This window comes from Monomorium pharaonis, chromosome 1 (genome assembly GCF_013373865.1).
Source record: "Monomorium pharaonis isolate MP-MQ-018 chromosome 1, ASM1337386v2, whole genome shotgun sequence".
Taxonomy (NCBI): domain Eukaryota; kingdom Metazoa; phylum Arthropoda; class Insecta; order Hymenoptera; family Formicidae; genus Monomorium; species Monomorium pharaonis.
The window spans coordinates 1,844,799-1,864,701 of NC_050467.1; the positions used below are offsets into that span (position 1 = coordinate 1,844,799).

The window sequence follows — 19,903 nt, forward strand, 5'->3', positions numbered from 1 at the left end:
TGCGAGGTGCGCGCATACCTATACCGAGATCACTGGAATGCACGCGGCGCGGGTTACCCGCGCGTTATCCCCGCTGCCTTTAATGCGCGGTTTCACGCGTAATGGCGCAATGAACTTGTATCAATCCGCAACACGCGAGCTTTGCGCGAGCTTCGCCGCTACACACTGCACCTCGGATTGGCTCGCGAGCGATACGCGACAGAGTAATTAATATTCCTTCGAGTATATAAACTCTCTACTCGTAAATCCTTAATTCCGACACGCATGCACGCACCGTACGCACTATAAAAACGATTCCTTTTCCTGTGAGTAATAAGGAAAGCGGACAAAAAATTCTTTAATTCCTGAATTATTAAATGATTTCTTTCTAATCCAATTTCTGTTCTAAAAAAACACAAACAGAAGTGTTTTCCTAATTCTGAATTTCTTTTTTTAAGGAATCCGCGTTTTAAGTTTATTTCGAAGATTACGCTAGATTCGCAGATTCCCTTTTTAATAACAATCACCCGTACCATTTGTGATGACATTTGAACGGGTTACGCGAAAAGAAATCGTAGTCAGGTACACGGAATTTTCTCTTAAAATTTACCCTCAAAATCTGCTAATTGTGGGCTAATGTGTGACCTCGAGGAATTTTACTATACTTTTATATTATTAGTAAATTTTACTAAAAAGTAACATTAAACAATTACCAAATTTTAAGGGTAAATTTTAAGAGAAAATTCTCTCCGTGTACTGTACATAAGATAACCGTAAACTTTATCGCTAAAAATCGTAAATGGAGAAAGCAGAGCTATAACGGAGACTTATGTCCCGCGATAAAACTGTATCCGAGCCGCTCGATAATTCATAGCCCGAGTGTCACGCGGGCGCATACTTCCGTTAAGAGTTAATTAATTTACGAAACGCATGAGGAATTACATAAGCCGTAAGCGCGCTGCAGCCGATCGGGAGGGCTTACGAACGAAAGAGATATATAACCGTTTGACAAAGACAAGACGGGAACGCTATCGCCGCATGCGCGCAGCGAGCATAACCGCGCGCTTGCTACAGCAGATCGATCATCGTGACATACCGTCGGGGCAGGGCATCGTTCGTGTTCGTAGGTCTTCGAAGGATTTTCGGAAGGGGGGACCTCCTACGATGAAACGCATCCCACGACATTCGCCTCGACCAGCAAAGTGTAAAATTTAATAAGAACAGAGAGAGAAAGGACACATAAAAACGTACTTTTTTTAATTATATAATTAGTGTGAAATATATCTCATCCCACGTGTTAATTAATTTAAGGATAAAGAAATGTGCAATATTTTATATATTATATATAATTGTGTGACATTTGTATGCGCATTTTTATATAAAAATCTAGGCGTTCTTTAATTCGCACGGTTCGACAAATTAAAGTTGTGTCGAGCATCACGTGGGGACGGGGGATCGCTCTCGAGCGAAGATACGTTATCAGCGCGCGGTCAGGCGGTCCAGTTTTGCTCTAAAATTGCGGTATTTGGTAGGGCCATATCGAGAAGGCGGCTCGGCTCCTGGTGCACGATGCGGCGTGGTGTTCTCGCCGAGGTCCCCGTCTCGGCCGCGCTGGTGCTTAGCCGGCGAGCTAGCTACTCCAATCGAGACGCTCACAATCGCGAGAGGAGGAGCGCAAGTAGGTGGAGAAAGAGTTGTGAAACCGAGCACGCTCGCAGACCTCTATAGCCCGCGTAGGTTGTTGTCGAGCCGCGACGACGACTCGTTAGGGCTCTTCCCGGCGGACGAAGCGACGAAGTCGCGACGAAAGTTATTGCCGCAGTTAACTCCATAACCAGGCGAGTTCGGCGTTGCATGCCAATGCGCGCGTACATCGCCGCGGCGCGGCGCGATAACGAGCTCGCGCGGCGCAAAATTCCTCCCGCGGATCTGTACACCGCGCTCTCCGATCAGTCCGTTACAAAATAGGATACTTCAATAACGACGGAGACGTGGGATGTGCTTCTACAGTCATTCTGGAAGAGTGAATTTAAACTCAGACCTTGCACAATGTTAATTTTCACCCTGAAAAGGCAAAAATTAACATTGTGCAAAGTCCAAGTTTGAATTCACTCCTAAAGAGACGGAATAGGAATTTTGACTCTTAATGGAGCAACAAATATTAGCTTGAACACTGCACAAGCTTAATTCTGACTCTTCTAAAATGTATGACAAGCATTACAATTTTAACGCGATTACTTTTGAAAGAAACCCTCGAAGTTCAGGTGATTCAGATATTCAGCGAATGACAATCGCACATCTTGAGCGTTTCAATTTTCGAGAACGCGTGCAAAGATACACTTGTATTTTCACGTGTTAAGGAGGAAGAGAAAGAGAGAGAGAGAGAGAGAGAGAGGAACGAAACCCGAGATCTGCGGCAACAAAGTCGTACCACCAAGTTATCGCCGCAGTTAAGTCGATAGCCGGCCAGAGCTCGCGACCGTCGTACCTCGACAGGATTAAGAGCCGGTGAGGTCCGAGATCGCCGAGAGGTCTGTTATTCCAGCTAGAAAGGGGTTCGAAGTTATCGTCGTAATGACTACACTTGGCGTTTCATAGACTCGCGCAGTATGCGGCGGAAGTGCCTAAAACCGAATGTGCCGCGCTTGAAACCAGTTTCGCCGAGGCGGACTCGATCCTGAGATAGTCGAAGAATTTGAAGATGGCAGGTAGCTATCCTTCATGTGTCATTTTCGATTCCAACTGCCATATCTTCACGCGTTCGCTCTTATCTTTATCTTCGTCTTTTACGTCCGTAACGTAACGCTTCCGCGTTGCGAGTGAAACAGTTGAAAATGAATCTCCGGTCTTCCCATCCGGCGGGAACGATTTCTAGAGTTGCAGTTTTTTGTTCTCGTAGATAACAGCCTCATAGATGACATGTTAACGAATAAAAAAAAAAAGAAAGAGGGGGAGAGACGTCGATGTATCTCCCGTCGTTTAAAGGCCAATAACGCATGTAAGGCAACGATAATTAAACGAGTTTTTGTCAGGAGTTTGTAATAACACAAAATCATGCTGACGATGATAGCCGCCGTGGCTGATTGAGAACGGATAGCTCGGAAAAGACCTGCTTTTTCATTAATACGTATCCTGCAAAACAATGGCAGGGCTGTGTTTCTTGCTATGCCAGGAATTATCCAGAGGGAAAGAGAGAGAGAGAGAGAGACAGAGAAAACAGCGAGATGGACAGCCGCTGGGGGTCGCAGACGTTACTTTGCGAGAGGGTGTCACGCGGACGGGAAAATGAAAGAAACATATAACGCCACGATCGACCAGTGGATTAAAGCGTCCGAAAAATGCTTGATTAAAGAGCATTCCCTGCTTGATATAATTTTCAATATAATTTTTTTAGCTTGTATCGAGAAAAATCTGTGTCGCTGTGCGTCAATCAATTGCACGGTACGAAAGGTAGGTCACATTTTTCGCGGTCGAGAAGGGAAGAAAGGGAGGGGGAGACCTCGGTGCATATTGCAATGCATTGCAACTTACCAGCGATGTTCCTGTGCATGCGTCGAAGTCTCTGGGGACGTTCCCTTCTCGGCGAAGGTGGCGCGAGATCCGAAACGACGTCGCGCTTTACTCTTTCACGTGTCACACTCGTGTGTCGAGTCCTCGACAGCTTGCGAATTCTCTTTGTAAAATCCTTCCGCGATCCCTCCAACATTGAACTTATTGAAAAGTCTTCCCTGTCGAGGGAGAGTTCCTTCGGCTTGGCTGAACACTTTTTCATTCTTTTCGTCTCATGAAAAAATGAAGCTGTCACGCAAGGAAGTCCACCTGGGATACATCCAAGGTTCAATTCGGATCGACTTTAAGACGAAATCTTAGGGTCGTCTGTCTGTCAAGCACACGAAGTGGCCTTAAGCTCACGTTCCGACTCGCAGGAAGTTAGGAAATCCTTCTTTTTCAGCCTCGTTTTTTACCACTCTTTCTCCTTCTCTCTCTCTCTCTACACGCGGCGAGAGAATTTCTTGCGCGAGTCCGCGTTTTGCTGCATAAAAGCGTCGAAGAAACCGCGTACTCATGCGCGAATTGCCTTCGTAAAGTCTCGTTTCGAATAGTGGCACGTTTATCCGACGAGATAATATCCACCGGCGAGAGCGAGACCGGGGAAAACGTTAAAACGCGCCTAACTGTATTTCCCCGGAGAATTCGAAAAATCATCGCACACCGAGATCATTGATCCTTGATCCTTGTAACGACGCGCGCGCGAGCGCGGAGGCCTCCGGGTTCCTCGTTTGCCGGAATGATTTTTTGCCTTTCCGCTCGATCGATCCCGACCGGTGCGCGGCGCAGCGCGGCGCGGTGATCACAGCCGATTCCCACTTCCTCGATCACTCCGTCGAGTAACCCCGCGGCGTAATCCAACTCGGCACGCACATCGGAATCCAAACGCACTGTAACGTAGGATCGCGATCATATCGCGATTTTACGCGATGCGGACTCGACTTCGGGAGACCCATTCGCGGCAAACTCGTCCGCGACGAACCACACCTATGGCGAGCCAGGGCGAGAGTATTTCTTTTTTTTTTTTTGCACCGGAACGATTGCGGCCACTACAGCGGTTTTACGAAGGTCCTGAATCGAGAAGATTCGCTTTTTTTTTTTGTTTCAATGCACCATTCAGTAACGTCCGACCGATAACGATAAAGTGTGGGTCTTCTTTCTTTCTTTAAAGATAACGTTTGCCTTGCACACTCTGAGGATTCAGAAGATAAAGCATTCTCATCGCACAAGACGTGAGATATTGTCATGCACTCCTCTAGCACAGACGCACCAAGGAAACGCGAGAAAAACGATCGAGACTTTGGTGTTGTAATCTTCTTCCATCGTCATCTCACGAGGAGAGGAGGGAGGAATCCCTTCGTCATGCCCTTAGCTATTAAATCTGTCATCTTCAACATCGGTGACTCGATTGATATTGTGATACGATGGTAATCTACAGTAAATTCAATTAAACATTAAAAATTGCACTGTCAATCGACACTCCTCGACGAAATATCCGTTATGCCTTGTCGTCAATATCTCGATATCTTCGGCGCAGATCGCAGAGTATCCGTTAACTGTTTGCAATAGGCCGATTGATCATTGACCAGGGCGGAAATCGGGGCTCAAGGTCAAGAATGCGAGAGCCGAGTGGCGCGAAGTAGCGATCGTCGAATCGTTACGGATCCCGTTGTTTCAGAGTCCCAGGGGGGGGAAGAAAACTCATCTTGAGTTTCCCTTCTGACCACTATGCAACAGCCTTCGAGTATCCTGGATTATTTCTCGGCAATCTTTGGAGAGGTGGAGGTCGATTACTCGGCGGTCTATTCGGGATTAATGAAACGGAGGAGCAGCGATTGGCCGGACATCGGTTCGACGTTCTTCTCTAGTCTCCGGCCTTACCTCCCTCGCATCCCCCCCCAAAAAAGAGAAAAAAATGGCAGAATCGCGACGAGCCCTGCCCAAGGATAACTCGACACTCCTGCTCGTCCAAGCATCAGCGAGCGACTGAGGGCTGCAGACATCGGGCCCAGAAACGGGGCCCGCCACGCCACGGCTCACGAGCCCCCCTCGCCGTGTCTCTCTCAGGACCAGTTCGGTCGCTTCGCCGTTGCGAGGGAAGGATGCTGTGCACCGGAGGACTCCCCACCCGCGGGGAACCTATGTCCTACGTCCTACGTCGTGCATTCCGCGTCCTGCGCCCGTCGCAGTCGGAGAAGGCCTCTTCCCCACCTGATCTCGGCGCACGCATTTCGCGCCCTCGATCAAGACGCACGGGAAGATTGCTCTCGTGCTTGCTTCCGGCGCGCGACGCGTACCGCGAGATTTTGTCAGTTCGGAGGAATAACGGGCATTCCACTGGTACTTGGATGCATTTTGAAGCACACTCTATTAAAACAGTTTCGTTCTGAGGAAATTAATTGAAAATTCAAGCTTGAAAAATTTTAAAATAGATTTACAAAAATTAATTTTGAGAATAATGAAAATGTAAGTTGTTGTCTAAAAAATGTTTAAAAATTAGTTTAAACAAAATTTTATCAAGTGATTGCTGCTCATAATTTACAGATTAATTTTTCGAATTAGAACCTATCTTCAAAAGATTATAAACTTCTCAAATAAAAAATCAAAGATTATATCAAAATCAATAATATGTATTAAATTAATACATTAAGTTATTCAAATAAATAAAGAACAATTATTAAAGTAATATAAATATATCAAATCATTTTTCATTTACAGATACTTATAAATTTTTTGATCAGTGTAGAATGAATTTTTGGTTAGTGATTTTACCACAGATAGGATTGCCAAATAACTTCATTCTTGTATCTCCAATTAATAAAGTATGACTTAATACTTTAATTAATTTGTATTGTGTTTTAATGCATATAATTCCTCCGCGGTATTTACCTTGTGAATCAATGGCGAATTAATTAATTAATTAATCGTTCTTCAAACGAAACAAGCTTGTGAATAAGGGTAACTTTAAAATAAGCAGGCGTAATAATTCGTTTACAGTGAAGCTGTAGATTCGCTAACCCGTTTGTCCCCTTCCTCCGCGGCTGTTTGTGCTGCCAATCGCGTCATGTGCCCCCTGATGGCCCACCTGGCCCAACCTCTTCGCATGCGACGGGAGCCAATCGCGTGTCTAACGTACGATCTAATGCTACGCTCGTAACGGGTGTCGAAAGTGGAGGGAGATCGCGCGTCTCGCGTTTGCTAGTTTGCTTGGCTCCGAGTGATTTTAGATCGTCGCGTTGCGTCGCGCGATCGTACCCGGCCAACCGGCCGGTGTTATCATTCGTATCGGCCGCGAACTCGAAATCTCGTTTCGAAATTGGAATTCCTGTTCAAACGCCCGGGATATCCAGAGAGAAACGAGATCTTGACTTTCCACATTCTAGACCTTTCGCGCGAGCAATAAAATCGATACAGCAAACAGGCCTTTCAGAGCAGGAATTGCAGGAATGAGATATGTATATATATATATAGAACGCGCATTGGCATTTTAGATTCTTATAAACCTCTTTAGGATTCTCGAAACTGCTGCACCAAGACAGCTGTATAATTAACCGTACAAAGTAATAGGTGGAATAAACAACGCAAGCTTTACATACGAACAGACGAATGTTCCTTACTCCTGCAAGGCGAGCGAAAATCGCGCGTGAATTATGGACTCTCGCGGGAGTTTGTTTAATATCTTGCAAATTAAAGTTTTATAAGACGCGCGAGCGAACGCGGGAGCCTCCTCCCTTTCCTTTTTTCCTTCTTCAAACGTGTGTATATACGTGAGATTGGTCCAGCTACGGGAATCAGGTTCGGTAACTTGTCCCATCCATCACTAACCCCGGACAGCCAGATGTTCGCAGGGGGTACAATGGTCGGTATAAGGTATTACCCCTTCGTGCATAATGCCGCCAGCAGAAATTATCCAGCGGCACCCTCCGCACTCGGCCGCTCTCGGACGTAGAAAATTTTGGATTTTACGTCTGGTAGAATCTTTTCTCCTTCTGTGTGCGGCGCAGCCTCCTCCCGTTTTTCTCTGTTAGCAGAAGCGCGAAAACTGCTCCCCTCCCCGCGGATGATCCGCTGCGCGAACGCGAATTGAGGGCTGCACGCAGGAAAATCTCGGGGAGGATTCGCTCCTCCGATCTCTCGTCGATCTCGATTTTCTCGATTACACTGACTACATCGTGTATAAGACTAGCAACGCGACATGTGTGTAACATATTAACATTTTCCTAACATTAAAAAATTGATATTTCCGCAGTGTTAAACATCGAAAAAAATTAAATGTTACATGTTGGATAGAACGCTTGCTCAAACGTTTGCGACGGAGAAAAGTTTCAGATCATACAGTGCGATCATCGTCTCTCCTTCCTTACCTCTCTCTCTCTCTCTCTTGTCCCTCGAATTTATTGTCTCTCACTTCGAGGAGCATCCCCTGCAAGAGACAGAGATTTGCCGCAGGTGGTGCGGCCCACGAACGGCGCGGCGCGTACATGCGCGGCGTTTTCGCATCGTATAACGTCGTCGCTGACCGGTTCGGGCCCCACCGCACGATTCTCCACCACCCGATTCACCGTGGGAATGAAGCTTTCAATTAGGCCCGCGACGGTCGTGGGCTAACGATTGAGCGACGATCGATCGATCACACACTGTGCGATGTGCTCGTCGAATGGGCGAATTCAAGAAATACAGCGCGTCCTTCTATCCGAATATCAAAACTCCATATCTGCATGCAGCTCTCTTTCAACTCAAACTCCCAAGTTACATAATCCATTCTCAATTCGCGGGACCATAATGTTTCATTGTAGCTGTAAGGAAAAATTTTCACGGAAACCTCCTCGTTCTAAATCGTAAATTTATTAATATTGTTTTTCGAAAGAAGAAATATGAAATGTAAAATTTCCAACAAACTGTCATGTGTATAAAGGGTTCTTTTTTTTTTATCAAGGTTATTCCACGAAAGTGGCTCTTGGCGTCTACTCCGCTAGATAAGTGCGAGGCCGGCGACAATCCAGAGCCAGAGCAATGCAACGCGCAGAAATTTCAGCATCCGAACTGCATAAAAATCGAAACGTGTCCCTTGATATCGAAGCACACTTATCCGGGAGACAGATTCTTGTCGTCCCGGCGTGGTTTTAGTGTCGATATGGCTCATTATCTGTTAACGAAAGATGATACGACGAAGAAGGATGATATACATATACTAGACGTTTGTAAAGAGGTAATGTGTGAAACATTGTCGCGATTCAAGATTCTAATTGTGTAATCGTTTTGATCCTCTTAAAAAAAAAAATAAAAATAAAAAAAAATAGGTCGAGTCGCTGGATACTACGTACCGACGTAAAGCCTTGCGTGCGATTATGATAGAGTGGAGTCTAATGCCAGGTAATATTTGATTGCAATTAGATTGACTAACATGTGTAAATAATATAACTGTACTAATTAATATCAATATAAGATAAAAGTGTATCTACGTGAATAATTCTTCTATTGTACTTAATAAAATAGAATTCTAGAGTTTTAAATTCTACTTATTTTTTAGAAAAATAAAATTAGGGCTTAGGACATTTAGGATTTTTCAATAGAGTTTTCATCTTTTGAGCGTACAATGATTTAAATGTGATATATATAATATGGTATATATTTCTCGACAGAATTAGATCGGGGCAAGATTTTACGATTTAGTGGCTCGATGACGCGGCCACAAAATCCGCCGTATCCAGAATATGAGAAAAAGGGAAACTGGAAGTGTCTGCCGCGCAAAAAAACTCTGATAGGAAGTGCAGACAGGATGCTATGTATGCCCGATACCGTTTCTGTACTAAGTACGTTACAATCGTTCACGATTCAAAGTATCTAAATTTATCGGTTAAATCTACGTCTCTCAGACTTTTAATGATTTAAAGATGATAAGGCAGTCGATTGGAATTGCCACGAGCTAATCGCCGTGAGTGACTGCAATTTGCTGACGATATATTACAACAATGGTGAGAAGATAACAACGATCACAACCACCGGTACGGATCCCGACAATCCAAATACTAAAATCACCGACCTTAAGTGGAGCAACGATGGTAAGTACAACGTCAAACGCAGAGTAAGAAATAATAGTCTCGTATAATTTTGATATCAGAAGGTCTACGCAATTGGGCTAACATGCTCTTTTTATAAGATATTTATTTTCCATATCAATGCCTTTTAATCGACAACAAAAATTCAACAGGTGTAACGGCAAATAATATTTTGTTACGCTTACTAAATCTGTAAAGATTTGTTGAATGTTAAAAATTACTGCAATGTATCCCACTTTATTCTAATTAACACAGAATCATTGCTGTTTTCAGGTGATAAATTGACAATATCCCTCTTCGTTCCTGTTGTACGTCTATCGTCGCTCATGCTGTACGATTTGAGGAAAGCGAAGATCTCGTGGACCGTCTACTGTAAATGTTGGATTCCGATCGAAAATAAAGGCTGCGTTATGCGTTGCATCTGTTGGTCAGCTAACGATCATCAGATCGTCACGTGAATATCAACTTTATAATTAATCCCTCGGATTCTACCGTGTGGATGTTATCGTAACAACTCCATTAAAAGCACACATTAAAAAAAAAACTTTTATACCTTGATTTGACAACTTAAGTCCGTTTAAATTATAAGACTTAAAATAAATTTATTCAGCATGTTGCAATTTGCAAACCAGACAACCGGAAACATACGTAGAAAAAAATGTATCTTTAAAACTATGAAGTTGTAAAATAATATATGGCCTTCTCAAAAAATTTTACAATTTTGATAAAATTTTTATACTTAAAATTTAATTAAATTTTACGAAATGTATAATTCTTTTCCCATAATTTTTAAATTTTAAGAGAAAATGTTCTGCGTAAATAAACGAGATTAGATCGTGACATATTCCAATAATAAAATGACATATAAAACGATAAAAATAATAAAAAGAAATAATTTGCAGCGGATGTTCCGGAAAAATATCTGTATACGAGGCCGATACGGGCAAGTTGTTAAATAGGAAACGAGTGCATGAGTCTGACATCCTAACCCTGAGTTTCTCGCCGAATTTCAAATATCTCGTATCAAGCGCGCGGGATAAAATTGTTCGATTGTTCACCTGGCCGGAGTTCACTCCTTGTTTCAATATCAAATTTTATAAACCTGTTAAGGTAGGCTGATAAAACGTTGTTCAATCATAATCCTTAATAAAACGAGAAATGAAAGAGAAATTCACTTTGTATATGGAAAGAACAATTTTTTAAATATCTAACAAATTAGATATAAAAATAATTTTATGTTAAATCGTTAAAATAATTACATAGGAAGCCCGAGCATGATAATATTGTTGTAAAAAGTTTTGACATTCTAGCAATCATCTCAAATGTTCAATATTATTATTTTAATGGTCCAACATAACTATTTTTTTAGTTCTGTATTTAGCTAAATTTTTAGATACCACAGTGAAATTATTTTTTTGCACTTTTCCAATAAAATGACAAGAATGTTTGTATTTGACAGGCGGTCGCCTGGCACCCCCAAGTGTCCGGGTTGCTTTGCATAGGCGGAAGAAAGAACGGATCGTTGTCATTATGGAATGTCAACAAGTGCGCGATGACGGCCTTTGTGCGCACCAAGTTCGACGGTCGCGTGGAAAATCTCGCTTGGAATAAGTTAAGCGGTGAGTTGGTCGTACATTGGACATACAAAGAGGAGGACAACCGATACACCATCGTCGCGGTGCTCGCCAGTTTCAATCGGATCGTCGACGTGCTGTCACTGGATAAAGAGACGAAGCTCTCCTTCTTGAAGTTCAATGCCACGCATAAACAACTGAGTAAATCACATCTTTCTTTCTTTTTTTTTTTTAGTAGCAATTTAGTTCAAAGAAACCCACAATGTGATCGTGATTATAGTTTATTAAATCAAAAAGTTTTTAATAATGATCAACTTTAAAATTTTTTGGAGAATACTGTTTGGTTAACACGAAAATAGAATCTAATTCTTTTTACGTAGAAAAATAAATATTTTATTTTATTAGCAGTAAAAAATCACTTTTCTTTTGAAAATTTAAGTCGATCAAAAAATCTTTTATCGGGCTTCGAGATATGCAATCAATAACAAAATAATTAAGGCAATAAGATATGCAGACGTCATTGCTCAAACTAAAAAAATATTATATGTACAGGAGATAATTCATAACGATTAATTTATTAAATACTTCAATTTAGATCGAAATCTCTTGTATTAATAGATAATCAACGAAGTAAAAGCCTTGAAAGTTGCTACTACATGACGTCAGGTAAGATAATAAATCTTGAACTCGCAATTTATACTTGTTGTCTCTTAAGGAAAACGGCTATCTTTTAAAGTTAATTTTAATGCTTCTTTTTATAAAGAAAACTTGATTCCCTTGGATACTTGGTAAACTTTCCAAGATTTAAATTTACCTGCAATATTTTGCCTCCTTGAGTTATGTAGCGATTAATCTACTTTTGATGATATCGCTATAATGTTCTTGTGCTATTTGATATTTTGTCGCCGCATAACTCGGACGTTTATTTTTGTGCTCTTTAGTTTTCTTTTCATTCCTGTATTCTTATATTCTTTCTCGTTTATAAGAATGCACACAGTTTATTATTTTCAATAAATTATCTTATTGTAGCTAATAAGTTTATTACAAATTTTTAATTTTATCTTGCAACTTTTATTTTACAATATAATAGCGATTAGATAGTAGCAATTTTTAAGACTTTTTATTATCTATTATTTGTTTTATCCCGGCAAGAAAGCTCCGATTTTAACAAATAAAACACTCAAGAACATTTTCTTCGAAACATTTTCCTTTAATTTTATTTAAATTTAACATCTGTTACAGTAACATTTTGCAGCAATAATGTCTGCTCGATATGGAATTTTTTTGGCAATGAAAAATTATTCCGAAAACAATATACGTCTGTCGAACGTTCTACATGGCGGAAACAAGGAGTCATGGTTTATAATCCAATTAGATAATTTATTCCAAACGCCGATAAATGATTATTATAATTCGTGATATATAATATTAATAATTATATATCCACATTGGCAATTCCGCGAATTTGTACTATCAAATATTAATATCGTCGCCAGCACAATAGAACATTATACTATTTTTTGTTGATTTTTTAAAATTATATTATAGCTTAAAGCTTTAATGGCATCAATAGGTTTATGTATATAAATTATAAAATTATAAATTATAAAATTGTCTCTCATACTTTGTAAACTAAAGAATCACATTTTAAAGTTTACATAAAGTTATTTTTATAATTTTTTTTATTAATTATAGATTTTTATATTATTTAATCCTTACTCGCAAAGAGATATCAGAGATGATTATGAATTAAAGAAAACGTTAGAAATTTTACGATATATTGGTATCATACAAGCGATGTGGTGTATCAAAATGTATGTAAATTAACAAAAATTTATGTAATATAGCGAAATTAGACGTGGTAGGCAAAATTACAAACAAGTATCGTAGGTCGTAAAAGAGTTTGTTCCTAAGTGGCCATTGCTGCAATTAACGCGACGCACAGTGTAGATAATTGCAGTTCGCTAAATCTAATGGCGCTAAGAACCCATTTAGAAGCGTTAATTTAGCGGCGATCGTAAAACGTAATTTCGCACTGTGCCGTGAACAGTCGACTTATCTTGCAATATCTGCGGCAACAGTCCGCTGTGCAAAAAAGATTTAAGAAGGTTTTGCGCTTAGAATATGATCGTGCCAGTCAGATTTTAGGATTCTATCAAGTTCTTACGCTTGATAAAACATACACTAATTTAGCATGTCATTTTAAATAAAGTTCGAAAAAAGGAACAAATTTAAGGGAAAGAAAACGCAGATGCATTTCTTCACGGTATTATTTCTAATAGATTTTTTGTATGCAAACTTGTATGAATATTTTATTATTATATCGCATAATGTCGTATTGTATTCTGTAATGTTTTGTCATTTTCTTTTGATTTTATTTTATCATTTTTTTAGATATATAGTACATATCATTTTTATTAAATAATTAAAAATGGTTTGTTTCAAATTCTGTTAATTAGATTTATATTTTTCTCTTTGTACATTTAGCTGAGCAATTGTTTAATTATATCATCTTTGGCTTCTTCATCTCCTTTATCGTTAAAAAAAATCAAATTTTTTTAAACGATAATATTTGCAATAAATTTAGGCAATTTTAATAATTTTTATTTCTAATGCAATTTAATATATTATTTATACTATATAACAAAAGTTTTGTGTCTCTATTAATAAATTATTTATTTTAATAATTGTATTATTATTATTATTACGCCATGTTTTTAATAAAATAATACTTTCTCACATTTAATTCTTTTACTATATTTGCGTTTCATAATTATACAGTGCTCTGCTCTGGAGAGACACCCGCCCTGCGAGTAACGCACGCGAGAATAAGGGTAATGTGAAAACATTACATTTAACAAGAAGTATCGCTGTTTACTCCGAGATGGTCGATTTACGATTCTACGTCAACCGAAGGTACTCTTCTTTTTTTTTTTTCTTCAGTATTTCCTTCAGCGAGCAGTCCGAACGCTCGTGAGTCTCTTTAACATCCCCCTCCCCCCCTGTTCTCACGTTTCCTAGGGCACGCACACACGTGCACGCGCGCGGGTGCATCAATGACCGTTGCACGCGCTGGCTATCGGCGCTGTTGCACACCGCAGACTCGTCCAGCCACCCACACGCGAACACCCGCTGACACACGCGGCGGAAGGGTAAGAACGAGAAAACGGGGAGGGGGGGAGGGGAAAGGCGGGAGGAGTACACGCGAAGGAACACGCGAGCACGCGACATGCCACGAAGAACACGCGCAATTTCGCAACGCGCGAAGAATGCCGCGAGTGCAGCTGCGGGTCGTTCGCTCGGCGCTTCAGCAGCCCGCTCTCGCTCCTCGGGCATCCGGATTCCAACGTGAGGAAATCCCGAGCGAATCGGGTAGAAGCGGCGCTCAAGGAGAGGAGCCCGCGTCGAGCTCCGGCGGTCCTCCGAATTCGACGTCGGCCGCGCGCTCATTCGCGCGGGAAGAGAGAGAGAAGAGAGGGAGGGAGGAGGGAGGGGGAGCAGCCCGAGGGGAAGCCGGAATTCGGTAGTAACGGTATACGGAAAGCGTGGTGTAGGCGGACGTCCTTGATTCCAACGATAGCGATCGAGGCTCCCCGGGGGCCTCCTCCTCGTCCTCGCCCCGACCGTGTGTCCCCCTCCCCGCCCGACCGATTGGGCCGCGACGGAACTGGATTGCAGGACCGGTCGCGCAGTCACGTGTCGATGACTTCAGCAGGAATCGATGACCGAGGGGGAAGTCGTGCGCGTCGCTCGATTGGGCCGGAAGAAAAAAAAATCTCGAAATCTCGCGTGTCGCGCGCTTGATATACATTAATACATATTTCTTTACCCTCTCCCCCCCCCCCCTTCACACGCGCGCACATGCTTCGATGCTGTAGGTACACCTCTCGTCGAGGTGCGTTACGTGAGCCTCTATTTTGGGAAAGAAAGAGATTCCGAAATGGCGCGGTGGCTCTCACGGTGGAAAGAAAGGTTCGCACAGATCGCGATAACACACACAAAAGCCGCGAATAATTCATTAGTAATCCCACCGACAAACCGGGTGCTACCGAGCTTCAAACGACCACCCCCCCCCCTCCCCTACAACAGCCTGACATCGATCAACGCGTGCCTCGCGAAAGACCGACAAATTATTGTTCAATGTAGCGCATCGCTTTTACATCCGCGCTCGTTACAACGTATCGTTCGCGCGTTAAGGAAATTCGCCGTTAATAATACTTGAACGACTGAACCGTTCAAGAGGATTAAACGTCGCACGCAAAAAAAAAAAAAGAAACTTGCCTCCCGCGGTAATCTGTTCCCCGATCGAACTCCCGATTAATTCGCGCTAAAAGTAAACGAACGAATAAATCAACCCGAGTTGCCGGATATAGGTGCACGCGTGTATTTCGCGTGCTCCGATTCGATGCGCCGACCGGCACGAAAGTACTGGAAGGTATGCGGCAGCGGTGCTTCGTAAATGCAATCGTAAAATTAATACGCGGAATCGAGCGAGTGTATTACGTACATCTGTAATTATATGCGGATTGAGCACGGACCCTCTCGTTCGCTCCTAGATACCGAGCAAATTTCACACCGCGCGGACCGGCGGAGGATGCCGGCGCGCAGCGGTCCCTCCGTACCCTCGTTCGTGCGGAGAGCGTACGGATCGTGTCGCGATACCGTGAATTTACGACGGTCACCGAGCGAATCCATTTGTTTCATCTGCATCTGCTTAGCACGCTAATGCCGCTTTCCTCGTATTCCTCGCCTCGCGCGCGTGGCCGGATACTTCTCTCTCTCTTTCTCGCTCTCTCTCTCTTTCTTTTTTTTTCTCTCTCTAGTATACGGAGGAACTACGGACGGGCTGTGTGACTCCATGCTTCGACGTTTGTTGAAACGTAAACGAACGTCGTCCACGGGACGATAAGCGGTAGCGGCGATAGTATAGTACACCGGGAGGAGGACGGGAGAGAAATATATAACGTGCGAGAGGGATTTTGTAATCGCGAACGTAAATAAAAGTTAAGTTGCTTCTTGCACGCGGATGTCGATCTCTATTTGAAATGCAAAAATCCCTCCTCACGCGAGAAAGAGTAGGAAACGTGGAAAGTATCCGCTTGGTTTCGCTTTTTTTGGAAAAAGGGGATCAAAATGAAATCTAACGCAATTGAACGCTAACAACAGATACGGTAGGAAACGTTCCGTGTGCTCTCGTCTACCTCGACGTTCGTTAGTACGGAGCATGGCTGCATTCTTCGGAGGACTCTCGTTTAGCTGTCCATAATTAACGGAATCCGACCTCCGATAATGATTATTAATAAAAAAATACCTTTGCATTCTCTATATCGTACTGACTGTTTTCATTACTATCGCTTTCTAATATTTTTGTACTAAATTGTTGTCCATTATTGTATTAAACAGAGTTTTTTCTGTGAAACTGCTCATTCCACATTAAAAGCGATTTAAATTCTGATTTATTTAATTGCGGTAATTAATTCCATGAGACAGATTGACTTACAGCAAAACTTATAACTCTAATTCACTATATCCTTAATTTAACTTCTTTTGGTTTTTTTTTTAAGGAAAAATCATTCTCTTCGCGTTAATAAAGTACGGATATTGTCTACTAATTAAATTAATCAATTATTCTGAATTTAGGCAACCTTAATTTTTTTTAGTAGATTTTAAAAAGATTTAAAATTTCATTAATAGAGTTATATATCTATTTTATATTGCATCTTCTTAATTTTTTTCTGTGTCTGACATATTTAATTATATTTAAATCAATCTTTAATATTTATATTAGAGATCTAGAATACTCAAGGTAGAACTGCAGTTATAATTTTATACGTCATAAAAGAAAAACACATAAGAAATCGGAACGCAGACATATATAAAATATACATTAAAACTCATATGGTTATAAAGATAAGAACAGCAAAAAGTGCATTAACACATATCTTTATAAACGCGTTCGAAATACAGGTCTCTAAAATAATTTAAATTAATTAATAGACTCATAAAATTATTAACTCATATAAAACAATTACCTTGAAATTCATTATAAATTATAGATTGTAACTAAATGTAACTATGTGTTATTTAATTATTATTGATTTTTAATTGCCAACTAAATAGCAGAGTTTTTAATGCAAAAAAGCCATTTTATTCTACTTGAAGAAGTACTAAAATAATTGAATACCCAATATAATTATAAAATATTCTATTTGCGACTAAATAAAGCCGCACCTTCCAGGTATCGATCATAGAACCCCGGCTTTGCCGACCGCCTCGCAGTCAAGTAATTCGTCAACCTGGATCGCGGGCGCGAGTGAACGCTGTCTTTGCATTCTGTAACATCGATCGAGTCTGCCGCCGCAACATTACGGCGATGCCGCCCGGTTGACGTTCCATTCGAGAGAGAACGTTGAAAGGCTGACGACGACGGCAACGAAGAATTTTCAAATCTATCAAATAAAATAAAGTAGCTAACGCAAAAAGAAAAATGAAGAAATCTGTCAATTGTTATGCAAGTCTCTTATCGCGAATGCAATTGCTCTTCCTTCCTTCTCGTCATTTGCTGAAGATTGTCAAAGTGACGATATCAAATCTAGGAACCGCGTTGACGATGTTCAATAGAAGCGAATGTTTGCGTTGTAGATTTTATAGATATAATTTATAAAGAGTAGCATTTTATAAAGGAAACTTGTGAAAGGTGCACGAGGGCGTGGTCGGCCATTCACGGTTGACCACTGGCCCAGTGGGTCCAGTTTACGGTCGAGCGATTGCGACATCGTCGTATCGACAACGCAGGCCGACTGGTTCGACCACTGGCGATTATTCGATATCCGCCAACCTCGTTCTCGTAATTTTCAGACTTTGTGCAACTCGCCCCGTAAATTCCCCTCTCCCCTCCTCCCCCGCCCCTCCTTGTTCTTTCAGTTGAAAAATTGCACCTGAATAACGTCTTTGCGTTATCTCTCGCGGACCGAAGGAGAGAAATTCGGAAAAAGACTGCAAGGACGATGCGACAATTTTAAACGGAAGATTATTAATCTTATCTGACGTGCAATTTTTCTTCAGTCGAAGGCGTTCAATTTCACTCGAGTCTTTTTTTAATAAAGCGTTTAATAAAAATGTTTTTAATTAAAAAAAAAAAAAACAAGCCGCTTAAAAAGAGCAAACGCTGGAAATTGCCGGAGAAAATGTCGCGGCACACAAAACGACAAATTAAGTATAACGACGTTATCTTAAAACCAAGATTTATCTCGTGAAGTTGTATCCGTGCTTCTTGAACTTTCTTCGAACATCTCTCGGAAGGAAGGAGAAATGAAAGAGTGAATTTTTTTTCGGACTTACTTCCTTCTGCTTCTTACAAATATAGGATCGTTACACACCGCTACGAATGCTGTTTACGCCGTTTAAGCGCTACGCTTTGCCTATCGTGCAGATATTTGTATCGCTTATTTGTAAGACGGTTTCAGATTGCAAAATTAGAATCTTGGAGTCGCGAATGTCATCGAACGCGCTACCGAACGCGATCCGTTTCGTAACCGATTAATTTTAACGATTCATCCGAGCGGATTTGTATAATTTATCGGCGTCCCGCGCGCCATAACGCGCCATTCGCATATTCGATCGAGCTCTAAATATAAAATACAAATTGCGATATAGAAAGGAAAAAAATAGCCTTTCAAGGACGGCGCGGGGAAAATGGCTTTTGCTGGCCGATTAAAAGCGAATGCATCGTAAAACGGACGTGCGTTCCTTCGTCCCAATTCACGTCGTCGTCCATCGTCATCGTCCTCATCGTCATCCTCGCCGTCGCGATTTACATCGTCGCACGCGCGCACACACGCACACACATTTTGCGGAGAAGCGAGCGGGAGAGTGAAATCCCGATTCGTTGCGTATCCGCAGAGGACGCGAGGCTAATCCGATTTAAAGCCGCGCTACCCTGCTGCATATGCTTAATGTCGATCGGCATCAATGACGCATTCCCGGTTTGAATGCCAGACAAATGTCAGTTGCCGCGCTTGTTTCGGAGCAAAAAATAAAAGAAGGCTATACTTACCGCGGGGATAGTGCGAGATAACTATATAATTCGCACTCACAGATTCCGGGCACGCGTGCCCGTGCGTGAGTGCGCGCGCGCGCGCGCAACAATATATATCTAGCGATCGGAGCATCGACCGTCGGATGCTCCAAGTCTCTGGATAGCGACTTTCCGCGACAAATTATTTTTATCTTAATTGACTTTATCAAAATGGATAAATGTCGAAATACCCGTCTGCTTCTTAAAACAGTATCTCCCGGCTTTGTGGGAGTATTCAGAATTTTTTCCTCTAGGAGGAAAACGACTCGGGTTATTCAATTCTGTTATCACAGAGACAGCAGTTGTTTGCTTTAATGAATTACTTCTTAGGGGATATTTTGAAGCTTAGAATGTCACTTCATTCCTAATTTTGTAGATTTTCTAAATCATATCTTTCATTTTTCCATTCTCTATTTTCTTTTTATTATCATGCCTTCTTTTCTAAAAAAAAAAAGAATATCAACAAAATATAGTTATTAAAACAATGTGTAATTCTCCATTATTGATATTGTTTTTACATATAAAATATTCGTAATCATTTTTCTAGAAAAAAATTGTTTTTAATCAAAAGAGACCTCATAAAAAACATTGCTAAATATTATCAAAATGCGATATTAAAATTAAATTTTAAAAAAAGAAATAAGGCAAAAAAGATAATACAATAA

At 41.4% G+C, this 19,903-nt stretch overlaps 1 protein-coding gene across 1 annotated transcript; it reads left to right on the forward strand.

Moving 5' to 3' along the window:
- Window positions 1–757: 757 nt before the first annotated feature.
- On the forward strand, window positions 758–18,793 carry LOC105829310 (protein cortex). The gene is made up of 9 exons (XM_036295262.1): window positions 758–8,737; window positions 8,829–8,901; window positions 9,171–9,341; window positions 9,423–9,590; window positions 9,861–10,041; window positions 10,490–10,697; window positions 11,047–11,362; window positions 13,943–14,077; window positions 17,387–18,793. Exons 1-8 carry the CDS (start codon window positions 8,432–8,434, stop codon window positions 14,002–14,004), a joined length of 1,485 nt encoding a protein of 494 aa, XP_036151155.1. The 5' UTR covers window positions 758–8,431; the 3' UTR covers window positions 14,005–14,077; window positions 17,387–18,793.
- Window positions 18,794–19,903: the final 1,110 nt, after the last annotated feature.